Consider the following 27,592-nt stretch of genomic DNA (forward strand, 5'->3'; position numbering starts at 1 on the left):
TTAGTGTGACTTTCCAACACAAGACGAACAAAGGAAAGGTTTACACCTTTTCACAAATACTTTTAAAAACGAACGACAATTAAACACAATACAAATCTAGGTAGAGAAAATTAAATGTTCTTTTTGATAATACATTGTAGTAAAAATCGAAAGTGTTTGATTTTTCACCACGCTTCTTTCCAACTTACAAAGTAAATTATTATTAATATCATCCGTAAACTACGGAAAGAATTCGATACAAATTTTCTTCGAATATTATCAAGTTGCAGTTATATTCATGTATTTATTTTTACAAACTTGTAAAGATATTTATATATTATCGTTGATCATCTCAACGAGGTTGATTTTCCCGGTTGAGCCGGTACGGCGAAAGCGAGAAAAAGCAATCGAGTTGAGATGACCAATGATAATCTCTTTATCGCTATTTTACCTATGACGACGTTGTCAATTTCATGTTAATTTCATTAGTAACGCCACGTGCTTCCATACTTTCTAGCGATAATTTTCCATCTCAAGCAAGTAGCATGATATGAAAAAATATTTCAAAAAATATATCAAAGGAAAAATGCACAAAAATAGCGATAATAAATATTATCGATAATTGCTGTGCTCGTGTTAAATGGCATGAATAATGTCAAGCTTGACGTCTCACTTTATACTAGTACTTTTAGTGTAAAATATTAGCTGGAAAATAATTATGATTTCTGACGAGCACATTCAGAAAATGTACGGGTTTGAAATTATAACAAGTGCTCAAATTCCAATCCCTGGCCTAATGCATATCTGTGTTGGATATATTTATAATTTTTCAATATATGTTTATAATAAAAACCCTAGTTTAAGCAAATCTCAGCTATTTTTTGTGTGACATGGTAGTCGGAATACCCAAAGTGAACTATATACCTTTGACAGAAAACTTTCAAGTGAAACCAAAACAATTACGCTTATATAATTGCTTGCATTAAGTTGACCATACTAAGACGAATCTATGGAATTTAGTTACAGAAAATTTAATTGAATCAACAGTTTTTGCAGATTTTCTCTTTAGTATAGTGAGATTTTGGTCGAGTTTTGAGTTTTATGAAAGATTATATGTTTTAAATAATGAAAAACATGTCGAAAGCCGGTAGGTGGGGCTGCTTTTATTGTTATTTAAGTTACCTTTTGTGCATGCATCTTCTACTACCTCAGAGCAATCAGCTCATTGATTTTAAAGTTTGACTTCGAATCCTAAGAATTGCATTTCACTTCCACACAAACATCTTGTGAACCTTGAATAGGTTCATGTGAAGTTAACACATACAGGTATCGTCTTGTACATACATTTGATACAGTAAATGTATTTAAATGATGCATGAACTGTGAAGGGGTTCAATGATCATGGACTTTTGTATTTTTAAAACACTTATTAAAATATCTTCATTTCAATTTAGTCTCGATTTGCTTCGGACACATTTGATTACCCTATTTATACCAGGTTAGTTATTTTTATTTTAAGAAATGCTGTCATTGTCATATTAGTATTCTGTTTGATAATGTGACAATTGTCCTACTGCTTAAAATGTTTGCCGAATGATTAATAATATATAAACTCATCATACTGTTCTTAATCTTGTGAGTGTCATTAAAGATTTATTGTTTAAAATGAATATTGATTCACTCAAAGCTATGGTATTTTCATCGGAAACACATTTCTTCTAAAACAAAGTTTTGGCAAGACATTGATTTTCTTCTTCGAATTCGTAATTTTTGAAGACGAAACACGCGTGTGGCGTGCTAAATTATAATCCTGGTACTTTCGATAATTAATTATGATGACATGGCACTAAACTTCTTAACGGGAGTGAGTGTGCTTAATTTTCATATGATGGAAGACTTCACACAGGTCCATCTAAGTCTGGGGGTGGCATTGCAGTAATTGTTAGTAGTACTTTGTTAAACTATGTTGATCATTGTCATTTTGTATTGTTTCTGCTGTTACTTATTTTAATACCGGACTCGATTTTCTATTGATTTAAGTTTAACTGTGTGTTTTGCTTTGTGATTATTTATTCGTCACTCAGATTTCACATTGTCTAAAGCTATAAATGTCACAATAAAGATGCTTATAATTGTAATTTTGACAAAGCTATACATTGTAGATCTAGCAAACATTCCACACAGATGTTAATTTTTTTTTGATTTTTATTCTTATATATTTTATGTCCCTTAACCTTAGTTCTGTCTTCGTGTGTGGCGTTTTAATCCAGGAAACTAACATATTCATCGGCATCATACTGTTTTCGTTATCAGTAAACATTTATATTTCATTTTCCAGCAATTATAAAAATCATTAATTTCAACAAAGACGGAAAAAAATAATATCTATACCATAAAAAAATTGATTTCAACATTCTAATGCAAATTGTTTTTGTTAAAAAAAGATTTGAGTAGCCATGTCAGACCAATATGAAAAAGCCATGAAGTATTATTCCTGGTGTTTGAGCTGTCCCAGTACCCACAGCGAGAATCAGCAAATGTATGATGAATGGGCTGAAACATATGACAAGGTAAATAATTTTAAAGATTGGGTCGAAGTTAGTGATCTTAAGGGCAAGTTGACCCGGAATTTGATGAGTCATACCTAATGTACGAAATCATGGGAATAGATGACCAAACGGAACCATCAATTTAATTAATTTATAAACAGTTTTTTTCTTTAAATAAATTGAATTGGATTGGGCAACATGCAACGCCAATGTAAGCCCTCTCTATCAACGACTAAAGGTCAATGTCAAGTAACAGAAACTTTATAAACGGGTGGCAGTTACCAAACTGAACCAAATTCAAATGCATGCAACTTTTTTCGCTTGTTGGAATATATGATAAACATTCCATATTTTAAAAAACTTCATCATTTTAGAATATTATAATTTTTTTTTGGTATTATTATAATTTATTATTTTCATTTTATTTATGAGGAAAATCTTTCGGTTTTGTTGTGAGACTATCAACTATCTGATAAAATTTACGATTAGATGTTAAAGCGTATATATATTCAAGACTATCAAATATCTGATAAAATTTTACGATTAGATGTTAAAGCATATATTTATTCTCCCCTTTTCTGAATAAAAAGCATTTTTAATGAATATTTTCGGTTTTAATATATTTATAATGCTGTTTGCCTTTAATGATTATTCCATTATTTTTAAACCCCGATGAAGCTATCAAACATCAATAGTGGCCATTCTTCTTGTTATTTAATGCTCAGTAGTTTTTGATAACAATTTATACTTTTATATTAAATTCTTAAATGCCATTTTAAAATCATTTGCATAAAAATCATTCACCTTTTTTTGTAATTTAAGTTTTCTTTGGTTGATTTTTTTTTTAACACATTTTTATGTTCTGTCAGTATACTACCACGCACTGCTGATTACTTTATACATAAGAAACAAATAGAAAGATATAAGCTGTTTACTCCTGTTGAGCTATTTATGTTTCGATAGACATTACTAACACGGTTAACTGTAATCGGAGATTATCAGTTTATGTCCCTTTTTAGCTCACCTGGCCCAAAGGGCCAAGTGAGCTTTTCTCATCACTTGGCGTCCGGCGTCCGTCGTCGTCCGTCGTCGTCGTCCGTCGTCGTCCTGCGTCCGGCGTTAACTTTTACAAAAATCTTCTCCTCTGAAACTACTAGGCCAAATTTAACCAAACTTGTCCACAATCATCATTGGGGTATCTAGTTTATAAATTGTGTCCGGTGAGCCTGCCAACTAACCAAGATGGCCGCCATGGCTATAAATAGAACATAGGGGTAAAATGCAGTTTTTGGCTTATAACTCAAAAACCAAAGCATTTAGGGCAAATCTGACGGAGTAATATTGTTAATCAGGTTAAGATCTATCTGCCCTGAAATTTTCAGATGAATCTGACATTCCGTTGTTAGGTTGCTGCCCCTGAATTGGTAATTTTAAGGAAATTTTGTTGTTTTTGGTTATTATCTTGAATATTATTTTAGATAGAGATAAACTGTAAAAAGCAATAATGTTCAGCAAAGTAAGATCTACAAATAAGTCAAACATGACCAAAATGATCAGTTGACCACTTTAGGAGTTATTGCCCTTTATAGTCAATTTTTAACCATTTTTCGTAAATTTTATATATCTTTTAGAAAAATCTTCTCCTCTGAAACTGCTGGGCCAAATTATTTGAAACTTGGCCACAATCATCATTGGGGTATCTAGTTTAAAAATTGTGTCCGGTGACCCCGCCAACTAACCAAGATGACCGCCATGGCTATAAATAGAACATAGGGGTAAAATGCAGTTTTTGGCTTATAACTCAAAAACCAAAGCATTTAGAGCAAATCTGACATTGGGTAAAATTGTTAATCAGGTGAAGATCTATCTGCCCTGAAATTTTCAGATGAAATGAACAACCTGTTTTTGGGTTGCGGCCCCTGAATTGGTAATTTTAAGGAAATTTTGCTGTTTTTGGTTATTATATTGAATATTATTATAGATATAGGTAAACTGTAAACAGCAATAATGTTCAGCAAGGTCAGATTTACAAATAAGTCAACATGACCAAAATAGTTAGTTGACCTCTTTAGGAGTTATTGCCCTTTAAAGTCAATTTTTAACCATTTTTCTTAAATTTTATATATCTTTTACTAAAATCTTCTTCTCTGAAACTGCTATGCCAAATTGATCCAAACTTGGCCACAATCATCTTTGGGGTTTCTTGTTTAAAAAATGTGTCCGGTGACCTGGCCATCAAACCAAGATGGCCGCCATGGCTAAAAATAGAACATAGGGGTAAAATGCAGTTTTTGGCTTATAACTCAAAAACCAAATAACTTAGAGAAAATCTGACATGAAGTAAAATTGTTAATCAGGTCAAGATCTATCTGCCCTGAAATTTTCAGATGAATTGGACAACCTGTTTTGGGGTTGCGGCCCCTAAATTGGTAATTTTAAGGAAATTTTGCTGTTTTTGGTTATTATATTGAATATTATTATAGATATAGGTAAACTGTAAACAGCAATAATGTTCAGCAAAGTAAGATCTACAAATAAGTCAACATGAACGAAATGGTCAATTGACCCCTGTAGGAGTTATTGACCTTTGTAGTCAATTTTCAATCTGCTTCCTTTGTTTAATATTCACATAGACCAAGGTGAGCGACACAGGCTCTTTAGAGCCTCTAGTTTATTAGATTGATCGTCCCTTTTATAAAGCACAGGGTCTTAATATATCAAGAAATATATGGCATCAGTTTTAGTGAAAAATTATAGAAAACAATTAAGGCAAAAGATTGCGATGTCAATTCAAGTTTTTTCACGCTACAGCGCCAAAAAAAACCCGTTTTAATCAGGCAGTATCTACAAGAGCAAATAAGATAAATTTAACATATTTATCGATGGTCTGTATAAAACATAGTTTTGCCGTTTATTGTACACAAACTAAAAAATTGCGAAAGCAAATTTACAGCTCTAACATTGTTGGGTTGATTTTAAGACGAGTAGTATATACATAATGTACACAGCCATGTATCACCATCATTGCTGGTGATCCGCTGGATAAATCTTTTGTAGAGTTGTCACTGACGCAGACGTACTTATAGATATAATTATTTTCTGTGGTTGTATCTTGCATTAATTTGTAGGATCCTTTACTATGGATAATTGAGCTGATCTGGAACAATAATATCTACATGCCTTACATATCATGTACTGTATTACGACGCGAGATTAAAACTGACGAGGAAAGGTAACACTCGTCCACCGAAAGCTTAATTATTGTGAAGCCAAGGTGGTCGTGTGGTCTAGCGCACCGAATACAGTGCAGACGATTTGGTGTCACAATATCTCAGTAGTATGGGTTCGCATCCCGGCGAGGGAAGAACAAAAAATTTGCGAAAGCAAATTTACAGATCTTACATTGTTGATGTTTAGAGGAGTTGTATACAAACTGTCCTCTCACAAGACATCTTCGTTCTACCAAACATCCTTTTGATAATGTTACTTTCCAAATCATAGAAGTCAACACCTCATGGGACACCACAGCGATAATTAGAAGAGAAAACTTTTGGATCCACCAACTCCACACTTTAGAACAAGCTGGTCTTAACGAAAAAGACGAGAAAAGATACAGGAATGATAAAGAATAATTTAATACAAAGCATCGTCCTTTTTATTCCATAATATTGGCTAATGGACGTTGCTAACTTTAACTACCAATTATGTATTTTTAAAGCAGCTAAATCGAAGTGCAAAAATACATTGAGCTGCACATTTTCTTATTTTCAAGGCAGCTAAATTCAAGTGCAACATATACATTAAGCTGCAAAAGTTTCTTATCATCTACATCCGATTTCCCGCTTGATAAAGCTAGTTGATTTAGCGAAATATTGCGTTTATTTTCATCTTTTTGTAAATATTTTAAACATTCTTATATTTACATTTTGATTAGTGTGTTAAGATTATATTGTTATGCAATCTCTCTCTCTCTCTCTCTCTCTCTCTCTCTCTCTCTCTCTCTCTCTCTCTCTCTCTCTCTCTCTCTGTATATATATGTTTAGACGAGTTGTATATATATCATTGATGGCGATCCGATGGATACATCTGTTGTAGGGTTGTCACTGACTCAGACGTACTTATGAATATAATTATTTTCTGTGACTGTATCTTACATTAATTTGTAGGATCCTTTACTATAGATGATTTGAGAGCCCAGGTGGTCGTGTGGTCTAGCGGGACGGCTGCAGTGCAGGCGATTTGGTGTCACGATATCACAGTAGCATGGGTTCGAATCCCGGCGAGGGAAGAACCATAAATTTGCGAAGGCAAATTTACAGATCTAACAATGTTGGGTTGATGTTTAGACGAGTTGTATATAGATTTGGTGTCACGATATCTCAGTAGCATGGGTTCATATCACGGCGAGGGTAGAACCAAAAATTTGCGAAAGCAAATTTACAGATCTAACATTGTTGGGTTGATGTTTAGACGAGTTATATATATATATATACAACTCGTCTAAACATCAACCCGACAATGTTAGATCTGTAAATTTGCTTTTGCAAATTTTCGGTTCTTCCCTCGCCGGGATTCGAACCCATGCTTCTGTGATATCATATATATATATATATACAACTCGTCTAAACATCAACCCAACAATGTTGGATCTGTAAATTTGCTTTCGCAAATTTTTGGTTCTTCCCTCGCCGGGATTCGAACCCATGCTACTGTGATATCGTGACACCAAATCGCCTGCACTGCAGCCGTCCCGCTAGACCACACGACCACCTGGGCTCTCAAAAAAAGAGCTTACGGTGGGCATGTGTTACCTTTCCACGTCAGTTTTAATCTAGCGGCGTACTACAGTACATGATATATAAGGCACGAAGATGTTATTGTTACAGATCAGCTAAATTATCTATAGTAAAGGATCCTACAAATTAATGTAAGATACAGTCACAGAAAATAATTATATTCATAAGTACGTCTGAGTCAGTGACAACCCTACAACAGATGTATCCATCGGATCTCCATCAATGATGGTGATACATGGCTGTGTTCATAATGTATATACAACTCGTCTAAACATTGGGATGTTTAGACGAGTTGTATATACATTATGTACACAGCCATGTATCACCATCATTGATGGAGATCCGATGGATACATCTGTTAGAGGGTTGTCACTGACTCAGACGTACTTATATATATATATATATATACAACTCGTCTAAACATCAACCCAACAATGTTAGATCTGTAAATTTGCTTTCGCAAATTTTTGGTTCTTCCCTCGCCGGGATTCGAACCCATGCTACTGTGATATCGTGACACCAAATCGCCTGCACTGCAGCCGTCCCGCTAGACCACACGACCACCTGGGCTCTCAAAAAAAGAGCTTTCGGTGGCCATATGTTACCTTTCCACGTCAGTTTTAATCTAGCGGCGTACTACAGTACATGATATATAAGGCATGAAGATGTTATTGTTACAGATCAGCTAAATTATCTATAGTAAAGGATCCTACAAATTAATGTAAGATACAGTCACAGAAAATAATTATATTCATAAGTACGTCTGAGTCAGTGACAACCCTACAACAGATGTATCCATCGGATCGCCATCAATGATGGTGATACATGGCTGTGTACATAATGTATATACAACTCGTCTAAACATCAACCCAACAATGTTAGATCTGTAAATTTGCTTTCGCAAATTTTTGGTTCTTCCCTCGCCGGGATTCGAACCCATGCTACTGTGATATCGTGACACCAAATCGCCTGCACTGCAGCCGTCCCGCTAGACCACACGACCACCTGGGCTCTCAAAAAAAGAGCTTTCGGTGGCCATATGTTACCTTTCCACGTCAGTTTTAATCTAGCGGCGTACTACAGTACATGATATATAAGGCATGAAGATGTTATTGTTACAGATCAGCTAAATTATCTATAGTAAAGGATCCTACAAATTAATGTAAGATACAGTCACAGAAAATAATTATATTCATAAGTACGTCTGAGTCAGTGACAACCCTACAACAGATGTATCCATCGGATCGCCATCAATGATGGTGATACATGGCTGTGTACATAATGTATATACAACTCGTCTAAACATCAACCCAACAATGTTAGATCTGTAAATTTGCTTTCGCAAATTTTTGGTTCTTCCCTCGCCGGGATTCGAACCCATGCTACTGTGATATCGTGACACCAAATCGCCTGCACTGCAGCCGTCCCGCTAGACCACACGACCACCTGGGCTCTCAAAAAAAGAGCTTTCGGTGGCCATATGTTACCTTTCCACGTCAGTTTTAATCTAGCGGCGTACTACAGTACATGATATATAAGGCATGAAGATGTTATTGTTACAGATCAGCTAAATTATCTATAGTAAAGGATCCTACAAATTAATGTAAGATACAGTCACAGAAAATAATTATATTCATAAGTACGTCTGAGTCAGTGACAACCCTACAACAGATGTATCCATCGGATCGCCATCAATGATGGTGATACATGGCTGTGTACATAATGTATATACAACTCGTCTAAACATCAACCCAACAATGTTAGATCTGTAAATTTGCTTTCGCAAATTTTTGGTTCTTCCCTCGCCGGGATTCGAACCCATGCTACTGTGATATCGTGACACCAAATCGCCTGCACTGCAGCCGTCCCGCTAGACCACACGACCACCTGGGCTCTCAAAAAAAGAGCTTTCGGTGGCCATATGTTACCTTTCCACGTCAGTTTTAATCTAGCGGCGTACTACAGTACATGATATATAAGGCATGAAGATGTTATTGTTACAGATCAGCTAAATTATCTATAGTAAAGGATCCTACAAATTAATGTAAGATACAGTCACAGAAAATAATTATATTCATAAGTACGTCTGAGTCAGTGACAACCCTACAACAGATGTATCCATCGGATCGCCATCAATGATGGTGATACATGGCTGTGTACATAATGTATATACAACTCGTCTAAACATCAACCCAACAATGTTAGATCTGTAAATTTGCTTTCGCAAATTTTTGGTTCTTCCCTCGCCGGGATTCGAACCCATGCTACTGTGATATCGTGACACCAAATCGCCTGCACTGCAGCCGTCCCGCTAGACCACATATATACAACTCGTCTAAACATCAACCCAACAATGTTAGATCTGTAAATTTGCTTTCGCAAATTTTTGGTTCTTCCCTCGCCGGGATTCGAACCCATGCTACTGTGATATCGTGACACCAAATCGCCTGCACTGCAGCCGTCCCGCTAGACCACACGACCACCTGGGCTCTCAAAAAAGAGCTTTCGGTGGTCATATGTTACCTTTCCACGTCAGTTTTAATCTAGCGGCGTACTACAGTACATGATATATAAGGCATGAAGATGTTATTGTTACAGATCAGCTAAATTATCTATAGTAAAGGATCCTACAAATTAATGTAAGATACAGTCACAGAAAATAATTATATTCATAAGTACGTCTGAGTCAGTGACAACCCTACAACAGATGTATCCATCGGATCGCCATCAATGATGGTGATACATGGCTGTGTACATAATGTATATACAACTCGTCTAAACATCAACCCAACAATGTTAGATCTGTAAATTTGCTTTCGCAAATTTTTGGTTCTTCCCTCGCCGGGATTCGAACCCATGCTACTGTGATATCGTGACACCAAATCGCCTGCACTGCAGCCGTCCCGCTAGACCACACGACCACCTGGGCTCTCAAAAAAGAGCTTTCGGTGGTCATATGTTACCTTTCCACGTCAGTTTTAATCTAGCGGCGTACTACAGTACATGATATATAAGGCATGAAGATGTTATTGTTACAGATCAGCTAAATTATCTATAGTAAAGGATCCTACAAATTAATGTAAGATACAGTCACAGAAAATAATTATATTCATAAGTACGTCTGAGTCAGTGACAACCCTACAACAGATGTATCCATCGGATCGCCATCAATGATGGTGATACATGGCTGTGTACATAATATATATATACACACATGGTAAAAAGTATTGCAACACCAAATTGAAATTCAAATTAAAAAAAAACGTTTTATTTTTTTGTTAAATAATTTGTTAAAATAGAACTAGTTTATCATTTTCTAAATATCACCTGAGTTTAATCAATAAATATCGGCTTTATTAGTTCTTATCTGCGCATGCAGCTACTGTACTCGTAAACACTTAAACAGATGTTTTTATCTCATTGTTTTCAACACTCAAAATAACCCAGTTTATAAATTTATGTTATTTTGACACCTTGTAATTGGTCATCCACAACTCATAACTGCAGCAAGATGGCAGATATCCAGCGTGAGGGAAGCAGGTATGTCGCTGTGATAATTACACGTATTGTTGGTCATCACCATTCCACTATAAGTCGTTTTGAGAATGAAAATCAGACAAGCAACGATGTTAAAGGCCTTCGGAGGTCAAGAAGACCCCCTATAACATCTGCTAGGGAAAATAAAGCATAATGAAGGTTGGTCAGAAGAAAACCAATTGCAAACAATACAATCCTAAAAAGAGAATGATGACCACACAGGAGCCTTTAAACAAGAACTGTTCGAGATCGGCTAATCGCTACTGGTTATCGTGCGATAATACCATTTCGGTGACCTTTGCCTACGAACAGACACACATATGTCCATATCCAATATAGTGCCGAGCTCGCCAAAGTTGGAAATTAGCGTCGAAGAGGAAGAACCATTGTTCCAATAGAATTCGTTTATCTTCCTTGGCTCAATCGTAGCTCGAATTTGAACCATATCAAGCATATATGGGACACTATTGGGCGTAAAGTGCACGAAAGGACACCACAGTTCAAACAGGTCACGAAATAAACAATACCCTTCGTCAAGAATGGTTGCTGCTAGCTTAGCAACAAATTAATCGACTTATGGCAGGAATCAGAATTAAGATGCGGTTATCCGTTTGAATGGAGACTGCGCACAAATTACTAATTCTTTGGCGTATAACGATCAACCATGATGTGAACAATCATCTAAAGATTATTTTTTCGAAATGTCTGACATTGTAAAGTTCGACTACAATAAAAGTTGTAAAATGCATTTTTTTTGTACAAAAAACACTTCATTTTGTTATAAAAAGTTTGGTTAGAAAAAACTTCTTTTTTTCATGCATTTTTTGTTCGTTTTAAATCCAATGTTATCATTAACTAGGTTTCAATATTATTTTACAAAAACTTTATCATATTCCATCCAAAAGAAGAGACTGATTTTTCAAGTTTTAAAAAATCAAGGTGTTGCAATACTTTTTTCCATGTGTTTATATAATGAAAACTACGTTCAAACATATTATTGCGTTGGATAAAAACCGCATTTTTTTATACGTGTCCATGTAAACAAATTTCGCTGAAGAAGGGTCTAAATACAGCACAAACAACAATATTAAGTATTTATTGAGATGATTAGAAATAGTAATTAGTAAAGTTGATACGGATATTGACTCAATTATACATAACTGAAAGCAGTACACTTATTGTACTTTTCAAATAAATTTTAATTAATAAAATTGAGAATGGAAATGGGGAATGTGTCAAAGAGACAACAACCCGACCAAAATAAAAAAACAACAGCAGAAGGTCACCAACAGGTCTTCAATGTAGCGAGAAATTCCCGCACCCGGAGGCGTCCTTCAGCTGGCCCCTAAACAAATATATACTAGTTCAGTGATTAATGAACGCCATACTAATTTCCAAATTGTACACAAGAAACTAATATAAAAATAATACAAGACTAACAAAGACCAGAGGCTCCTCACTTGGGATAGGCGCAAAAATGCGGCGGGGTTAAACATGTTTGTGAGATCTCAACCCTCCCCTATACCTCTAACCAATGTAGAAAAATAAACGCATAACAATACGCACATTAAAATTCAGTTCAAGAGAAGTCCGAGTCTGATGTCAGAAGATCTAACTAAAGAAAATAAACAAAATGACAATAATACATAAATAACAACAGACTACTAGCAGTTAACTGACATGCCAGCTCCAGACTTCAATTAAACTGACTGAAAGATTATGATTTCATCATATGAATCTCAGGCACAATCCTTCCCGTTAGGGGTTTAGTATCATACCATCATAACATATATGAGAAGAACATAACCCGTGTCATGCCAACAACTGTTTTTTTAGAATAAATGTCTTTAGTTCCGACGCAAAGACCTTATCAGTGACTCAATATTAACGCCAACATATGCAATCTTTAATTACTTGACAACAGTATCGTAATTATATCCCTTCTTAATCAGTCTATTTAAAGGTTTTGTAAGTTTCTGAGGTGAATACTGACACCTTTGTGCTTTATAAAGAATATTTCCATAACAAATTGGATATGAAATACCTGAACGTATAAAAAGTCTGCATGTTGAGCTATATTTACGAATGATACCGTCTTTATACCGATGATAAAATTTAGTAAAAGTTTTGACTAGTTTGTGATATCGAAAACCCTGGTGTAATAATTTTTCAGTAATACATAAATTTCTCTCGTTAAAATCAAAAACATTGTTACAAACACGAGCGAATCGTACAAGTTGAGATATATAAACACCGTAAGATGGTGACAAGGGAACGTCACCATCTAAAAACGGATAATTAACGATAGGAAATGAAAAATCATCCCTTTTATCATAAATTTTAGTATTCAGCTTTCCGTTAGTGATATAGATATCAAGATCGAGGAAAGGGCAGTGGCTTTTTTTAAAGTAAGTTCAGCAGGATAAATTTCATTAATATACATACTGAAGTCGTCATTATTGAGAGCCAAAATATCATCCAAATATCTAAAAGTATTATTAAATTTGTTTATCAAATGTTGTTTTGATGGGTCTTTGCTTATTTTTGTCATAAATTGTAACTCATAACAATACAAAAAGAGGTCCGCAATAAGTGGTGCACAGTTAGTTCCCATTGGAATTCCGATAATCTGACGATATACGGAATCCCCAAAGCGAACAAAAATGTTATCTAGTAAAAATTCAAGGGCATAAATAGTATCAAAGCATGTCCAATTAACATAGTTTTTTTGTTTATTGCTACTAAAAAATGACCTAAAAGAGTTTGAACATATATATTCATATTCTGATTTTTTGAATGCCCATTTAATTAGGTGTGTGCATTTTTTCTTGATGAGAATGTGAGGCAATGTGGTATACAGGGTAGAAAAATCAAAACTTTGAACAGATTCAAAATCACCAATATGAGCATGCAATTTATCAAGTACTTCCAACGAGTTCTTGACACTCCAAAAGTAATTTATTCCACTTTTTTCGAAGGCCTTATTTGAACAATTTATTATAAAGTTTTTAATTGTACCAAGTGTGCTGGTAAGAAGAATAGACAATTTAGTAGTTGAACAATGGCTTGAAGACGAAATAAATCTATATTTGTAAGGGGTTTTGTGTAGCTTTGGAAGCCAATAAATAGTTGGGACTTCCATTGTATTTGGCTCTGCTTGTAAAGCGGTGGCTAAAAGTTTATGTTTGTTACAGATTTCGTTTTCTGAAAATGGAGTCAGTTGGAATGTTGGTGAATTGGTGATTTCCTTTTTCAGAACCTCAATGTAAAATTTACGTCAAACAATAATAATATTATTAGCAGCTTTATCGGCCGGGACAAAAACAAATTCCTTGGCTAGCTCTTTTAGTTTATGTTTGATACGAGAAATAGGTTTATTGTGGTTATATATTGTTAATAGTAAAATGTTCTTTAAAATGTTGAATACGTATATCAACTATCTTCATTACTGAAATAAAAAAAGAGTCCAAAGATTTTTTGTCAGCTTTTTCCCGTTTTATCCATTTCATACAGTAAGAATGGGGTGAGTCGTGGATGATATTACGACACTCATTCCAATTAATAATTGACGGGGGACGATATTTAGGTCCTTTACTGAGGAATGATTTTTACTCTCGGTCTTGAACGATGTTAAGATCTCCTGTTATAACATGGGAAATGGGTCCATAAATATACGCGGAATTACTGCAATTACATGAAGTAGGTGTATTTTCACTGATATTAACATCTTTACACAATTGACTATAATTAAACACAAATTTCCGGGTAGATTTCTTGTAAATATAACAAATAAGAGGTAGCTCAGTATTGTCAAAATAACCAGGAATTTGTTCTTTAACAGAATGGTCGTTAAATATACCGGCAATATTCAAAGCCTTTATTGACATACTTAATTTTAATAAAATGTTTTTTATGATCTTCAGGGCGATCAATTTTATGAAATAATTTAGAATAACAATATGCCATAATAATTTGAACAATTTCATACTTAGGACTGCTATATGAAATTGTGTTGCAATCCTCCAAAATTTTATTTAACTTATTAATCGGTAACGAACAGAGTTTTGTTAACAGATAATAACTGCCGTTGTTTTTTGAAATAGAAATTAGGTCCGAAAAATTGGTATGATTGGCCCGAAATTTTCTTTGAATGCGATTTGTTCTACGACCGTGAGAACGATTTTTACGAACAGTTTTAGAAACTATATCCAAAATGTTAACGGAATTGGTTCTAGATATATTACCAATTCCCATGATATTATCATTTAGACCGAGAGGGTAAACTGTCTGTAATTTTTTAATCCAATTTAATTCAATTATTTTCCGTGATCGTACAAACTTTGAATGCGATTCACCAGGCTGCTTATTTACTACTTCTAAAGGTTGAACTGCTGAATATTTAAACGGATGGTTGTGCTTCTTAAGGTGTTGGTAAATGATACTTTTGAATTTATTTGGTCTTTTAAAACGATACAGATGTTCTTAAGTGCGTTTAGATAAATATCGTCCAGTTTCTCTTTCGTACTGAATACCACACCCCGGTTTGTTACGCAAATTAATAAACAATGTTAAATATTCACAAATGTGTTACTCAAAATGAATAAATCATCAGTTTAGATACTTCTATACGATCAGATGTACATAATTATCTTATCTTATGACAAAATACAAGTTAAATCAATGACCTTTCAAAGTACTTTACCTGTTTTTTCATAACGTACTTTACAATTTTGGAAGAGCTGAGAAATAAAAATAAATACAGCAATTTTAGAACTTTTGGTGATAATTGTCTCGTTGGCTTTCAAATCCACTGTATATTCCCTTTGACAGGGTAACTTCAAAATCCTCTGAAACTGATAGTTGTGTCCAAGTCAAAAACAAATACATTATATCATTTGGTTCCACCAGTATCGCCCTGGACGTGGTCTTGTGGTTTATAACTAATTCAAGAGACTTTTTAACCTTTTACAAATCATCTTGTTTGTGTTTTTTGCCTTGTCAAAAACAAATAATTAGTATATACAACTTTGAACTAAATCTAAATAGATCTTAGGCCTTAGCGATTTAACCACATTTTGTCATCCGAACTTTTGTCAACTTATGTAATGTACGTTTCATTGAATTAAATGTACCATTACTTAAACATTAAAATATGTTTTGTTACTTTAAGTTCCAGCTCAGCGAGTGTTATTATTTTACATCGTAGGTTTCGAATTAAAGTATTGTTCATATTTTTTTTCTTTTGTCGAAAACGGATATAATCCATTTTCATCGGAGATATTAAAATATTTATAAGTAAAAGTGAATTTGACATCAAGGAATTATTCTTTTAGTGTAGTAAAATCGCAGCCTATAAAACATGTGTAGTCTAAGGGTTTGACATATTAAATTCAATTATTTTACCTTGAAAGTCAAAGGTCAAGAACAAAACATCAATCATTTTGACCTTGAGATTAACGGTAAAGGTCAAATTAATATAAAACTGATATCTGATGGCTATACATCTTATGCCAAATATCGCAAGTCAATGTCAAAAAATAAACGTCGGATCGGACATGTGTATGAAAATAAGAAGCAGAAAATGAAGTTGAATCGTATCAGACCAATTTGACAAACCTATTGATGTTTACAAAATAAAGGTTTAAACTTTTAAACTATAGTTTAATGATTTATGGCATGTTATTTTTGATTTTGAATAAAAAATATGGTTCGTTCTCTTTTCGGACCTTGTCATAACGTCAATTTATCGCAATCACAAGTAAATATATTGACTAATTAATACTCAATTAGCCAAATAAAAAATGATGATAGGTTCTTTTTCTCTTTTAACTACTACAACATGCACATGTTAAAAAAAACACTTCACAATTTGTACTTTGAAACAAATTTTGCAAAGAAAATCAATAATCAATGTTAGTTCTCTCAAATGTGTTGCAGAACATGTGATCATTTATACAATCCCAGCTGTATATATAATTTCTTATGTTAATTACGTGTCAAAATTCAGAATAAGTCATTGACACTTAAAAGTATTTTATTAGTAAAAAGGTTATACTGCATATACTTTTTGGTATCGCTTGTGCAGAATTTTAAAGGTTCAAATCTTGACCCGCTGCTTATTATATGGGGGGGATTGCCTCAATGGGAGCGCTTCTTTTTGTAAAAGTAATGTTTTTGGCTGGATGTATTTGAAATATTTCAATAGTACCGATAGTAATTGATATTAATTTATTAGTGCTTTCTGAAGGCCAAAATAAGGATTAATACAAAAGAAACAAATTGTTGTGTTTATTATTAGAACAAAACTAGTCGTCGGACATTTCAAACCTTTCAAAATCCTTTTAATATTACCTGATTCAAATATTAGGTATTAGTGTTAAGCAAATCTATATTTTCAATGAGGAGAACTATTCAATGTTCTCTGACTATAATAAGATTGGTGAAATCTAAATATGAAATGATAAACAAATAAAACAAGTATGGTTATAAAATGAACTCAACGTTAATTTTATTGCCGTTTAGTAAATGATATGAGCAAATAGGCCCTAATACGAATAAATCAGCATTTGCAATACTGAAAATATTTCACTGACGATATAAATCAAGATTTAATATTGCTCTTCGAACAGGGTCAATTTAATTTTCTTATACTCATTTAATAAAAGTGTAATGAACTGGTTGTTTCAGTATTGGCTCTGATACAGATTCTCGATCAGCTGCATTGGCCCTCGACTCTTCGAGTTTCGGGTCCAATACACCTAACTTCGATTCTATACCAGTGCCAATACAGAAACAGCCAGTTAATATCATAGAGAATAATACATTTCTATCATATGCCGTATCAACCCGAGATACCAATATCAGCCGTAGGGTTATTAGGCCAGAGGGATGATATTGGTCGAGGGTGATACAGCATGTGATACAGATTATGCCATGTTTTATACGCTTTATCATATATTTAATAAGAAGAAAGGATCCCTAACCCTGGGTCACCGTCACTTCTACTATTATCTTCTTTTAAAAGCTTTGAGAGAACTGCTCAATTACTTATCCGAAGCTCCTGGGCTACCTTACAATTTACGTGCTGTTGTTTAAAAAATATTTTGTTTATTTTATTTTTTGTGTGTTTTGTATGGTATTTAATTGAGTTCTTTTCTATAGTTGCATTTCGTGTGCCAGAAAATATGAAAATACTACGTTTATGACGTCGCATGCCTAACAATGACGTCATTCAATAAATTGAGTCACGCCCGAATCACTGTTCATTTAGGACCTATTTTGCGAAAAATATTTCGTGAGAAGCTTGCATAAACTAAACCGGACTTTATGTAAAAAAGAAAACAAAATTGTAGGGGTGTGATAAAGGGTATGATAAAGGGTGCACATCAAAGTTGCGCAATATGGATTAAACAGGAAGCTATTTATCAAATATTCAGAACAACTGTATTAACTACTAAATATATGATAAACTATATTATTATATACAATAATGTTTCCAAGTGATTAGACAGTTGATGTTAGAACAACTTCAAATTTCGTGTATATCGATACTCATTTTATATATTGTATATAAAAAGAACCAGCAAAAATGAAATTTAACAGTTTTTGCAACAGTTAAGAAAGTTCTCATATATGTTTCGTGCACATTCGATATCATACAAAATCGTAATTTATGTTTAGATGCAAATGATAGTTATAAGATTAAACTGTTAGATACCTTGTAGGCAATAGTTATCAAAGATACCAGGATTATAAGTTATTACGCCAGACGCGCGTTTCATCTACATAAGACTCATCAGTGACGCTCAGATCAAAATAGTTTTCAAGCCAAACAAGTTCCAAGAGCATTGAGGACCCAAAATTCCAAAGAGTTGTGCCAAACACGGCTCATGTAATCTATTCCTGGCATAAGAAAATCCTTAGTTTTTCAATGCTACACAGAAACATGTAGGATTCAGATCACGGTAGACATCTATATTTATCATATGTTTAGTAGTAAATACAGTAGTTTTGCATATGTGATAAATAGCCTGCTGTTTAATCCATATTGCGCAACTTTGATGCGCACCCTTTATCGCATACCCTTTATCACACCCCTACCCTTTATCGCACCCCTACCCTTTATCACACCCCTACTTTTTTTTTTTTTTTTTTTTTTACATAGTCAGTTTTGGTTTATTTTTGCTTATGAAAAATTATCTTCAATTTTTTTATTTGACGTCATTGTTTGGTATGTGACGTCACGAACGTCGTTTTCATATTGTATGTGACGTCAAGAACCTCCAAAAAAATTCTTATTTTTTTGGCACACTAAATGCAACTATAAAAATTACAAAAATATACAAAATATTGTAATATTTTAAAACAACAGCACGTAAATTGTAAGGTAATCAAGTTGCCTCGGATTAGTAATTGTGCAGTTCTTTTTTAAGGCCATTGAAACAAGACAAAAGTAGATCTGAAGGTAACCCAGTGTTATGAATCAGAAAACAGTTCATATAATACTCTTCTGTTGAAACATATGATAAAGCGTATAATACATGGCAAAATCCGTATCACATGCCGTATCACCCTCGACCAATATCATCCCTCGGGCCTAAAGGTCCTTGGGCTGATATTGATGTCTCGGGATGATACGACATATGATACGGATTTTGCCATGTATTATTCTCTATGTATTTATTTATATGATAAAATCATGTCAGATAGAGTATTCTTATTAGATTAACAACACCGTAATGTATTTATGATTTATACGATTTTAGACTATTCTAATCAGAATGGTGTCACAATATAGTAAATATATAAACGGTTATCGTGTCCGAATGTCCATTTTTATCAGATGATATTCACCACATGTTGAGAATGATCAACTTTGGAAAGGAAGATATCAGTGATTATAGAATATAGTGAACACACAGGAATAGGGAGATACCAGACGAATACACTCACTTATGATCGACTATTGTCACCTCTGAATGAATTAAGCAATACATAGATTAATGTGCCTGATTATAATTATAATATTATTCAATAAATCATATATTTACAACCCGCCTACTAAATCACAAAATATGCAAGCAAAGCAATTAAAATGTCAACGTGGTAATACCAATATGTTGCTCAATCCGAACACATCAGCTGTGTACATGATTATAAAACAGAATGTTCTTCTCTGTCCATCACAACATCCCACAGGAGCATCAACTGAGTAAGATTTTAAGACAAGGTAAGTGAAAAGTATGATAATACAAATAAAAATATCAAAACATAAAAGGCGCGGTATGAATTGCGTAAGTGGTATGCTTAAACTATAATGGAATATAAATTATATTCAGAGCATACTTGATTTATACATATTAGACTTTAAAGACCCCCGGTTTTTATAATTGACAGACAGTGTTCTCACATATTGTATGTTATTTTAGAAAAAAAACCCACTCATATTTCAATGGTGTTTTTAAAGTTGTTCATGCCTCAAATGAAAATGCAATAATATACTTTTGGTAGTTCGCTTTGAATGACGTTTTATTGTTAATGCTTCGTTTAATGCAGCTGAATGGAATACGTTAATAATGAACCTTATTGGTCGTCCCTCTGTCTATATCACTCTATTCAGCTCTTAATATTATTCCGTATCATGTCTTTGTGACGTCGAATACGTTGACCCGGCCTTAATAACTTTGACCCGGACTTATCAGCGACGTCATAATGTTTGAACCGACGTTAATAACTTTGACCTGATCTTATCAAGTCAGTGTGCTGGCGAAACAAAGCAAACACTTCCGAAACACACAATTACAGCCCGATAAATCGATTATTAGATTATCTGCATATTTATATTGTAAAATTGCTTGGCATTATATGAAGGCTTTTTGATCTCGTTCGCTACGCTCACTCGACAAAAAGCTTCATATCATGTCTCGCAGCTGATATTTTACGATATCAACATGCAGATAACCTGATAATCGGTACAAACACATCAAACTAATCGAAAACAACTGCATATTACTGACGATACAGACGTTCCGTTATATACATGTACCCTAGATTGAATTTGGTTTTGTAGCTAGCAAAAACCAACACCTTTTGCATTTTGCTTTTTTACTGTAGAATTTGTTTGAAATGCATGTATTGTAAATAAGTCTTACACAGTAAAGTTTGAGACTTTTTTCATTTTTTATTTTGGTTTAATTTACCTTTTTCACTTTATCTTTATATTTTTTGTTGATAATTTGTGTACTGAAGAAGATAATAATATAAATTATGTGTTTAGTTTAACAACTCAACAACCAATTGGAATGATAATGACTCGCTTTCTTTACATGCCTCTTGTTTGTGTTGTTGTGTCAATGCATCGTTTAATTTCGTTGTTTCATTTAGTCGATAGGTTGATTTTGTGTGGGTCGATTAACCTTTTTATGATACTATTTTTACTGAATAAGATGTAATTATGTAAAACATATACGTGTTCGATGTTTTGCATCACGGTAAAATAAATATTGAACTCGTTCATCTCAAAGTAGTATGTATAATTAAATAATTGTGTTGCAGATACGCTTACCAACTCTCAATTGCAGTGATAATGACTCAAATATTGAAATGCATCTTGTGTGTGTTCATGTGTTGTACACGTATTGGTAATGGAGTTATCATTGCTCCGGTAAATCCGGCAACCCCAGTTTCAGGTATGCTAATCACAATTTAAAGTTACAAAAAAATCACTGTTTGTATTGATAGATTGTCACATGCGATAGCGTTAAAAACACCAAGACGAATGGTTTGACTATAAGAAGTTTGGGCGTCAAAAGCAACTTAGCTTGACTTTCATCAGGAATGTTAAAACGTTTACATTTTAAAGTGGAGGAATTAAAGTCCAAAAAGGCGTTTTAACCAATACGACGAAACGAGATCCAATGAATATCATAATTTTTTAAAACAAAATTTCTTAGACTATTAGTGTTCAATTTAAGAAATCCTTGTTCAGAATCAATCCAGTTCCGACACACTGAGTACTGACTTGGTTTTAGTTGACTGTTAGTTAATGCAAATAATATTACTCCATTGTCATCTTTGTGATTTGTAATCTTTATAGATCATTTGTTATTAAATGCATTACAGTCGGGTAGAAGTTTTTGCTACTTATCAGCTAAGCAAATTGTAGAGGATAGTTTATCCAACACCGTTGACCTAATTGCTACACTTTACTATTCGGGTTTCATAAATTGCAATCGGTTCTATTTATATAAATACTTAGTTTTATCTTCAAAAATGATTTTTATAAAATATCATCCTATATTTAATATAGTAAATAGCATCAAGATAACAGCATGTGGTCATTAACAAGTACAGCTGACTACATAATAAATTGTACAATAAATTAAGCAAAGATTTGCATCCTGCAGAACTTGTAAACGGTGTATATTTGTGTGTATATTATATAAAAAAGAAGATGTGATTGAATGCCAATGAAACAACTCTCCACAAGAGACCATATGACACAGAAATTAACAACTAATATTTCACCGTACGGCCCTCAGCAATGAGCAAAGCCCATACCGCATAGTGAACATTTTTAAATTCCATGATTTATTTTTACAGTGGGATTGACAGCTACATTGCCCACTGGTCAAAATTCATACCAGACAAATGCTATAATCCAATACAACCGAATTCTTTGTCCGACTGCTAATTATAATGATGGAAAATATATTGTTACTGTGGCTGGTAATTACTTGGTGTCTGTTACCATGATGTCAGGCACTGTAACCGCCCACACTACTCTGAGGAAGAATGGAGCTATATATGTGTGGCTATATACTGGTAACCAATATGATATGGCAACTCAAACTGTCTGCATGCAACTGAAAGTGGGTGACACGATTTGGGTACAGATGACCAACACGGCATCGATTCTCTTTGATGTTTATAACACTTTCACTGTGGTTAAGTTACCTTGATTTAGATGGAATATGAAGTTTTTAAAGATGTTGCATTTCGACCAAAAAATGGAAAAAAAAATGAGCAGTGACTGCTTTTAAATAAAGTTTACCATTGTATTATCGTTAGATTTTTTTAAGCATAATAAGTTTACGCATGCACCTTATACTTATAACAAAATAAAATTCGACGGATATTTATATTTATAATTATATACCATCATCCAATATATCAGTACTTCAGCGTGTAGATAAGTGTTTATCTAGGACGAATATAAATTAAGATATGTGGAATATAACGTAGGTCAATTACACCAAAAGAAACACCCATCAGAGAGTTTTTGAACATTTTGAATTTCGATTGTTTAATTAATAGTTGCATCTCACCAGGGTTGAAATACAACAATTATATTTACTTCCCCGAGGGTATCACCAGCCCAGTAGTCTGACATAAATTATCATTGTTATGGTAACATTTATAAATTAACTGTTTACAAAATATTGAATTTTTGAAATACTAACTAGGCTTTTCTACCTCAGGCATGGATTACTTTAGCTGAATTTGGCAAAACTTTTAGGAATTTTGGTCCTCAATGCTCTTCAACTTCGTACTTTTTTAGCCTTTTTAACTTTTTTGGATTCGAGCGTCACTATACGAACCGCGCGTCTGGCGTATATACAAAATTTAGTCCTGGAATTTATGATGAGTTTATTTACAACAACTAGGTCGATGCCACTGCTGGCGGAGATTTATATCCTCGAGGGTATCACCAGCCCAGTAGTCAGCACTTTTTGTGCTAACATGAATTATAATTGAGATGGTTAAATTTATAAATTAACTGTTGAGTCTTTTGTAGACGAAACGCACGTCTGGCTTATATACATTTAGTCCTGATATCTATGGTGATTTTATATACATTATGATAACATGCAAATGTGTAATGGTACGTCTGTTTTGCAGTTAACCCTTTCGAGTAATATTCTCCCTCGCTTGGCAAAAAACCCACATATTTGATAAAACCAACATTTAAAAGACGTGTTACAAGTACGATTAAATATTTGCCAAACTGCATATGGTCAAACTACCTTTAAAAAAACCACAATGGTCGACGGTGTGTCTAAAGGGGGATGATTGATATGAAAGGGACTCGACTTTTTCATTCATATATCTAAGATGAATATGAACTTTGATAGGAGGTTTGGGTCAGTAAGACCAAACAAAAAAACAATCTATAGAGAATGAACATTTGAACATTTTTACAAATTGTGCAATGGATAGTTTTCAAAACTGACAACGCAATGTCTTGAAAAGAGGTCATGCATGTCCTTAATATAAGTGGGTAAACTGAATAAATCTATGGCTGTGTAGCTCACCAAGAGACTTAGTAATATTAAATATTACAGATATTACAGATGAAACCTGAGTTTAACTGTTATACTTTATTATATCTATTTCTGAAACAAGCTAAATAGGTCTATTGTTACGGAAATCAATGCATTTTTACCAAAGGATGGATCTGAAAATGTAATATGATTACGGAATTACTGAACTTATTTCTCAAGCTATATTACTCATATTTCGTAAAATAACTGACAAACTCTTTTTTGAAGCTTAAAGTTATTTTTGATGAACACTTGCTGTCACTCTTAGATTGTCATTATATACCTTTTTGGAAGTAGTGTGTGGATATTCACTGTTTAGTCCTAAAAAACATATCATCAATATGATAACCAGTATCATAGTTGCGATTAACTGAACGGATTCATTTAAATTTACCGTCAGAAAATCAATATCAATAGGTCTTTCCACTTTTTTCTTCTTCCGCCTAAACTTTGTTCTTGCGGGGTATTTTTATTTCAAAGGATGTCGCTAAGATATTTCGTATATATGATATTGAAACTGACACCGTTGAAGCTAAGACTATACGTTGTGAGAGTTATCTTCCCAAACACTGTTTTCTCTATCCACCGTTAAAGATTGCGACAAATTTATTTTACCAAATTGCTTGTTACATCTTCATGATTAAGATATTTATTTGGACAGAAGCTTTTCGGACATATGAGAGTTATTTTCCCCTCTGCATTTGATAAAAGTTATATGAATTTATTACTGGTAAACCATAAGTGAAAAAGACCTAGGGTCTTCTGATTTGATGTCTTTGGTCCAAAAAAAAATAATGAGAATTAGGACAAGGTCAAATGTCAAGGTTTTTGATTTGGACTTATTTTCAATTAATTCCTAAAACTGTATAAGATATCGACAATTTATTTTATCTAAATTGTTAGTTGCGAAATGTCGTACCACGTAAATTTTGATAACAAGGCTACGCTGACTTTAAATGTGAGTTTTTTCCCTTTTTATATTTGTTATTACATGTATAGTGGTATAACACATTTACCAAGTATAATTAAGAACTATGGTAATTTGTTTGAAGGTCCTTGGTGTATGTCCTTTGAATTAGGCCAAAGTTAAATTTGGTTTTCTAGATTTTAACCTTTGTTTAACCTCATATTTAAACACGATCAAGCCATGGTTGCAATTTACATTTCCTTGAAAAGCCAATCGAAAACGAGTTTTTGTTTTGTACTTATTTGATGTAAAAGTATAAAGAACCATATAGATTTTTGGGAATCAGTGTCAAGTTAACTATCATATAATACTTGAAGTGACATTTTACAGACCCAAAGTAACAAATTATCTCCTTTATTTAGTCGAAAAAGCAGGACATAGCGATCCAACATTCCGTCGGCGTCGTCGTCGGTGGCGTTCACAAGTTTAAGGGCATACGATATGTCTTACAGTTTTAATTCCGTATTTACAAGTTGATGAAAATTTGCATATAGGCTATTTTTTACCTGATTAAATCAAATATGTAATAAAAAATATACCTTCATGTGCTACTTTTTGAGTGAAATGAGGTCAAAATTTTGTATATTTGCTCAGAATTCGGATTTGTGACCGTATTTACTTTTTCGAAAGAAAGACATAACTTTTTTGTTTTAAAAGATAAACACAAATTCATTTTTGTAAATTGGTTTGTAATTTCTGTATTTTATCAGTAAAAATTATGCCTTTTTTGTTCAGAAATAACTCATGTTTATCAAATGGTGATGAATTGAGAAAAAAAACCTTTAACTTTTGGTGTATATTTATAAAAATTAAAAAAATCGCACTATTTACAGTTTTATAAAATTTGGTCCCCATAATCTCCCTGCAAAATAAAATCAAATGTTGGTTTGAAAGATTGGGGTCCATGCACTTGTTTTCAAATTAAATCAGTTTGAATAATTAAAATCAGTCGAAAAATGCATCTTTTCCCGATATTTCACAGTTAAATAAAATTTTACGTTAGCAACGTCATTACCTCTGTAACTGTATCGTATCCCCTTAATAACTTTCTCAAACTACCCTGGATTTCTACCAAACCATGACAGAAGCGTGTAAATGATCATAAGATAGTATCCAGAAGTAAATTTTGTAAAAATACAATTTCCGTATTTTTCTTATACATGGACTTTCTGTTAAAAATTTGTAACTGTGTATCTTTATTATACTTATACATTGAACTAGTTTTTCTTTCAGTTTATATTACATACAGTCTGCAGTTCAAGTTTTTAAAACATTTATTTGATTCATAAAATATCCTGGATTTTTACCAAATTTGGATGTAATATTTGTTATTGTCATCGGCTTTTGTAAAATGTCTTAACGTTTGTAGTTGTAAATCTTATTTTGTCTGTTGTATTCGTGTGTCATGTAGTCAATCATCCAGGTCATTTATTAGATTTTAGTTTGGATCAAAGATATCACACGATATATTTGGTTTACATTTTGATTCAGAAATCATACAAATCTAATCTTGAATTCCGTCCAAATTCTATCTTAATTTTGGTCCTCAGTGCTTTTCAGTTTTGTACTTATTTTGGCTTTCAAACTTTTTTCATCTGAGCGTCACTGGTTAGTCTTGTGTGGACGTAACGCACGTATGGCGTATTAAATTTTTAGCCAGGTACATTTTGTTGACTATTAATCGTTTCTTTCTCTCCCCTTTAATGTTGTCAGTTTAAGGTTATAATTAACATTGTCATTAAAGCGGGAGGTTTGGCATGCCACAAAACCAGGTTTAATCCACCATTTTTCTTAAAATGTCCTGTACAAAGTCAGGAAAATGGCCATTGTTATATTATAGTTCGTTTGTGTGTGTGTTACGTTTTAATGGTGTGTTTCTGTTGTGTCGTAGTTCTCTTATATTTGATGCGTTTCCCTCAGTTTTTTCTCTCTATCCATTGATGAATTTCGAACAGCGGTATACTACTGATGCTTTGATTGGACAGAACTTCAGAAGCTTCTTACAACCAAAAGATAGTATCAAGAGGAATTATTATTGTTGATTGTTTTCCTCATTTTTGTTGATCCTGGGAATCACAGCAAAATTAGGCGATACTCTGGGTTCTATGTGACCCTTACAATTTTTTTTATTTTAAGCGTTATCTCTCAAAACACTGTTTTTTTTGTGTACAAATCTTCTTCGCAACCATTAAAGATTACGACAAATCTATTTTACCAATTTGCTCGTTATATCCTCAGGATCTTGAACAGTTTTGACCGAAGCGGTCTGGAAACTCCATATGAGAGTTACTGCCCCTTCTGTTTTTGAAATAAGTGAAATGTAATTATAATTGGTAAACTATAAGTGTAAGAGAGCTAGGATCTTTTCATTTGAGGTCCTTTGTCCAAACGAAAGAAAATAGGGTCAAGGTCAAACATCAAAGTCATTTTAAAATGTGGATT

The 27,592-nt window shown here is 33.4% G+C and overlaps 2 protein-coding genes across 2 annotated transcripts in view; both read left to right on the forward strand.

The window, feature by feature from the left end:
- Window positions 1-1,138: 1,138 nt before the first annotated feature.
- The window catches only part of LOC134707175 (methyltransferase-like protein 27), a 36,021-nt gene continuing 9,567 nt past the window's right edge, over window positions 1,139-27,592 (forward strand). The window contains exons 1-2 of the mRNA XM_063566736.1: window positions 1,139-1,477; window positions 2,424-2,549. Of these exons, the coding sequence (XP_063422806.1) occupies window positions 2,436-2,549 (114 nt within the window). The 5' untranslated portion in view covers window positions 1,139-1,477; window positions 2,424-2,435. The remainder of the gene's footprint in view (window positions 1,478-2,423; window positions 2,550-27,592) is intronic.
- Window positions 20,059-22,848, forward strand: LOC134707167 (uncharacterized). The gene is made up of 3 exons (XM_063566723.1): window positions 20,059-20,090; window positions 21,416-21,549; window positions 22,463-22,848. Exons 2-3 carry the CDS (start codon window positions 21,447-21,449, stop codon window positions 22,819-22,821), a joined length of 462 nt encoding a protein of 153 aa, XP_063422793.1. The 5' UTR covers window positions 20,059-20,090; window positions 21,416-21,446; the 3' UTR covers window positions 22,822-22,848.

The sequence above is a fragment of the Mytilus trossulus genome, chromosome 1 (genome assembly GCF_036588685.1).
Source record: "Mytilus trossulus isolate FHL-02 chromosome 1, PNRI_Mtr1.1.1.hap1, whole genome shotgun sequence".
In the NCBI taxonomy this organism is placed as follows: Eukaryota; Metazoa; Mollusca; class Bivalvia; order Mytilida; family Mytilidae; genus Mytilus; species Mytilus trossulus.

Excerpts from the sequence above, each read along its gene's own strand:
- LOC134707167 (XM_063566723.1), top strand. The coding sequence starts at position 21,447 with ATGACTCAAATATTGAAATGCATCTTGTGTGTGTTCATGTGTTGTACA. Across the intron at positions 21,550-22,462 it reads TCCGGCAACCCCAGTTTCAG|TGGGATTGACAGCTACATTG; the intron begins GTATGCTAATCA and ends TTATTTTTACAG.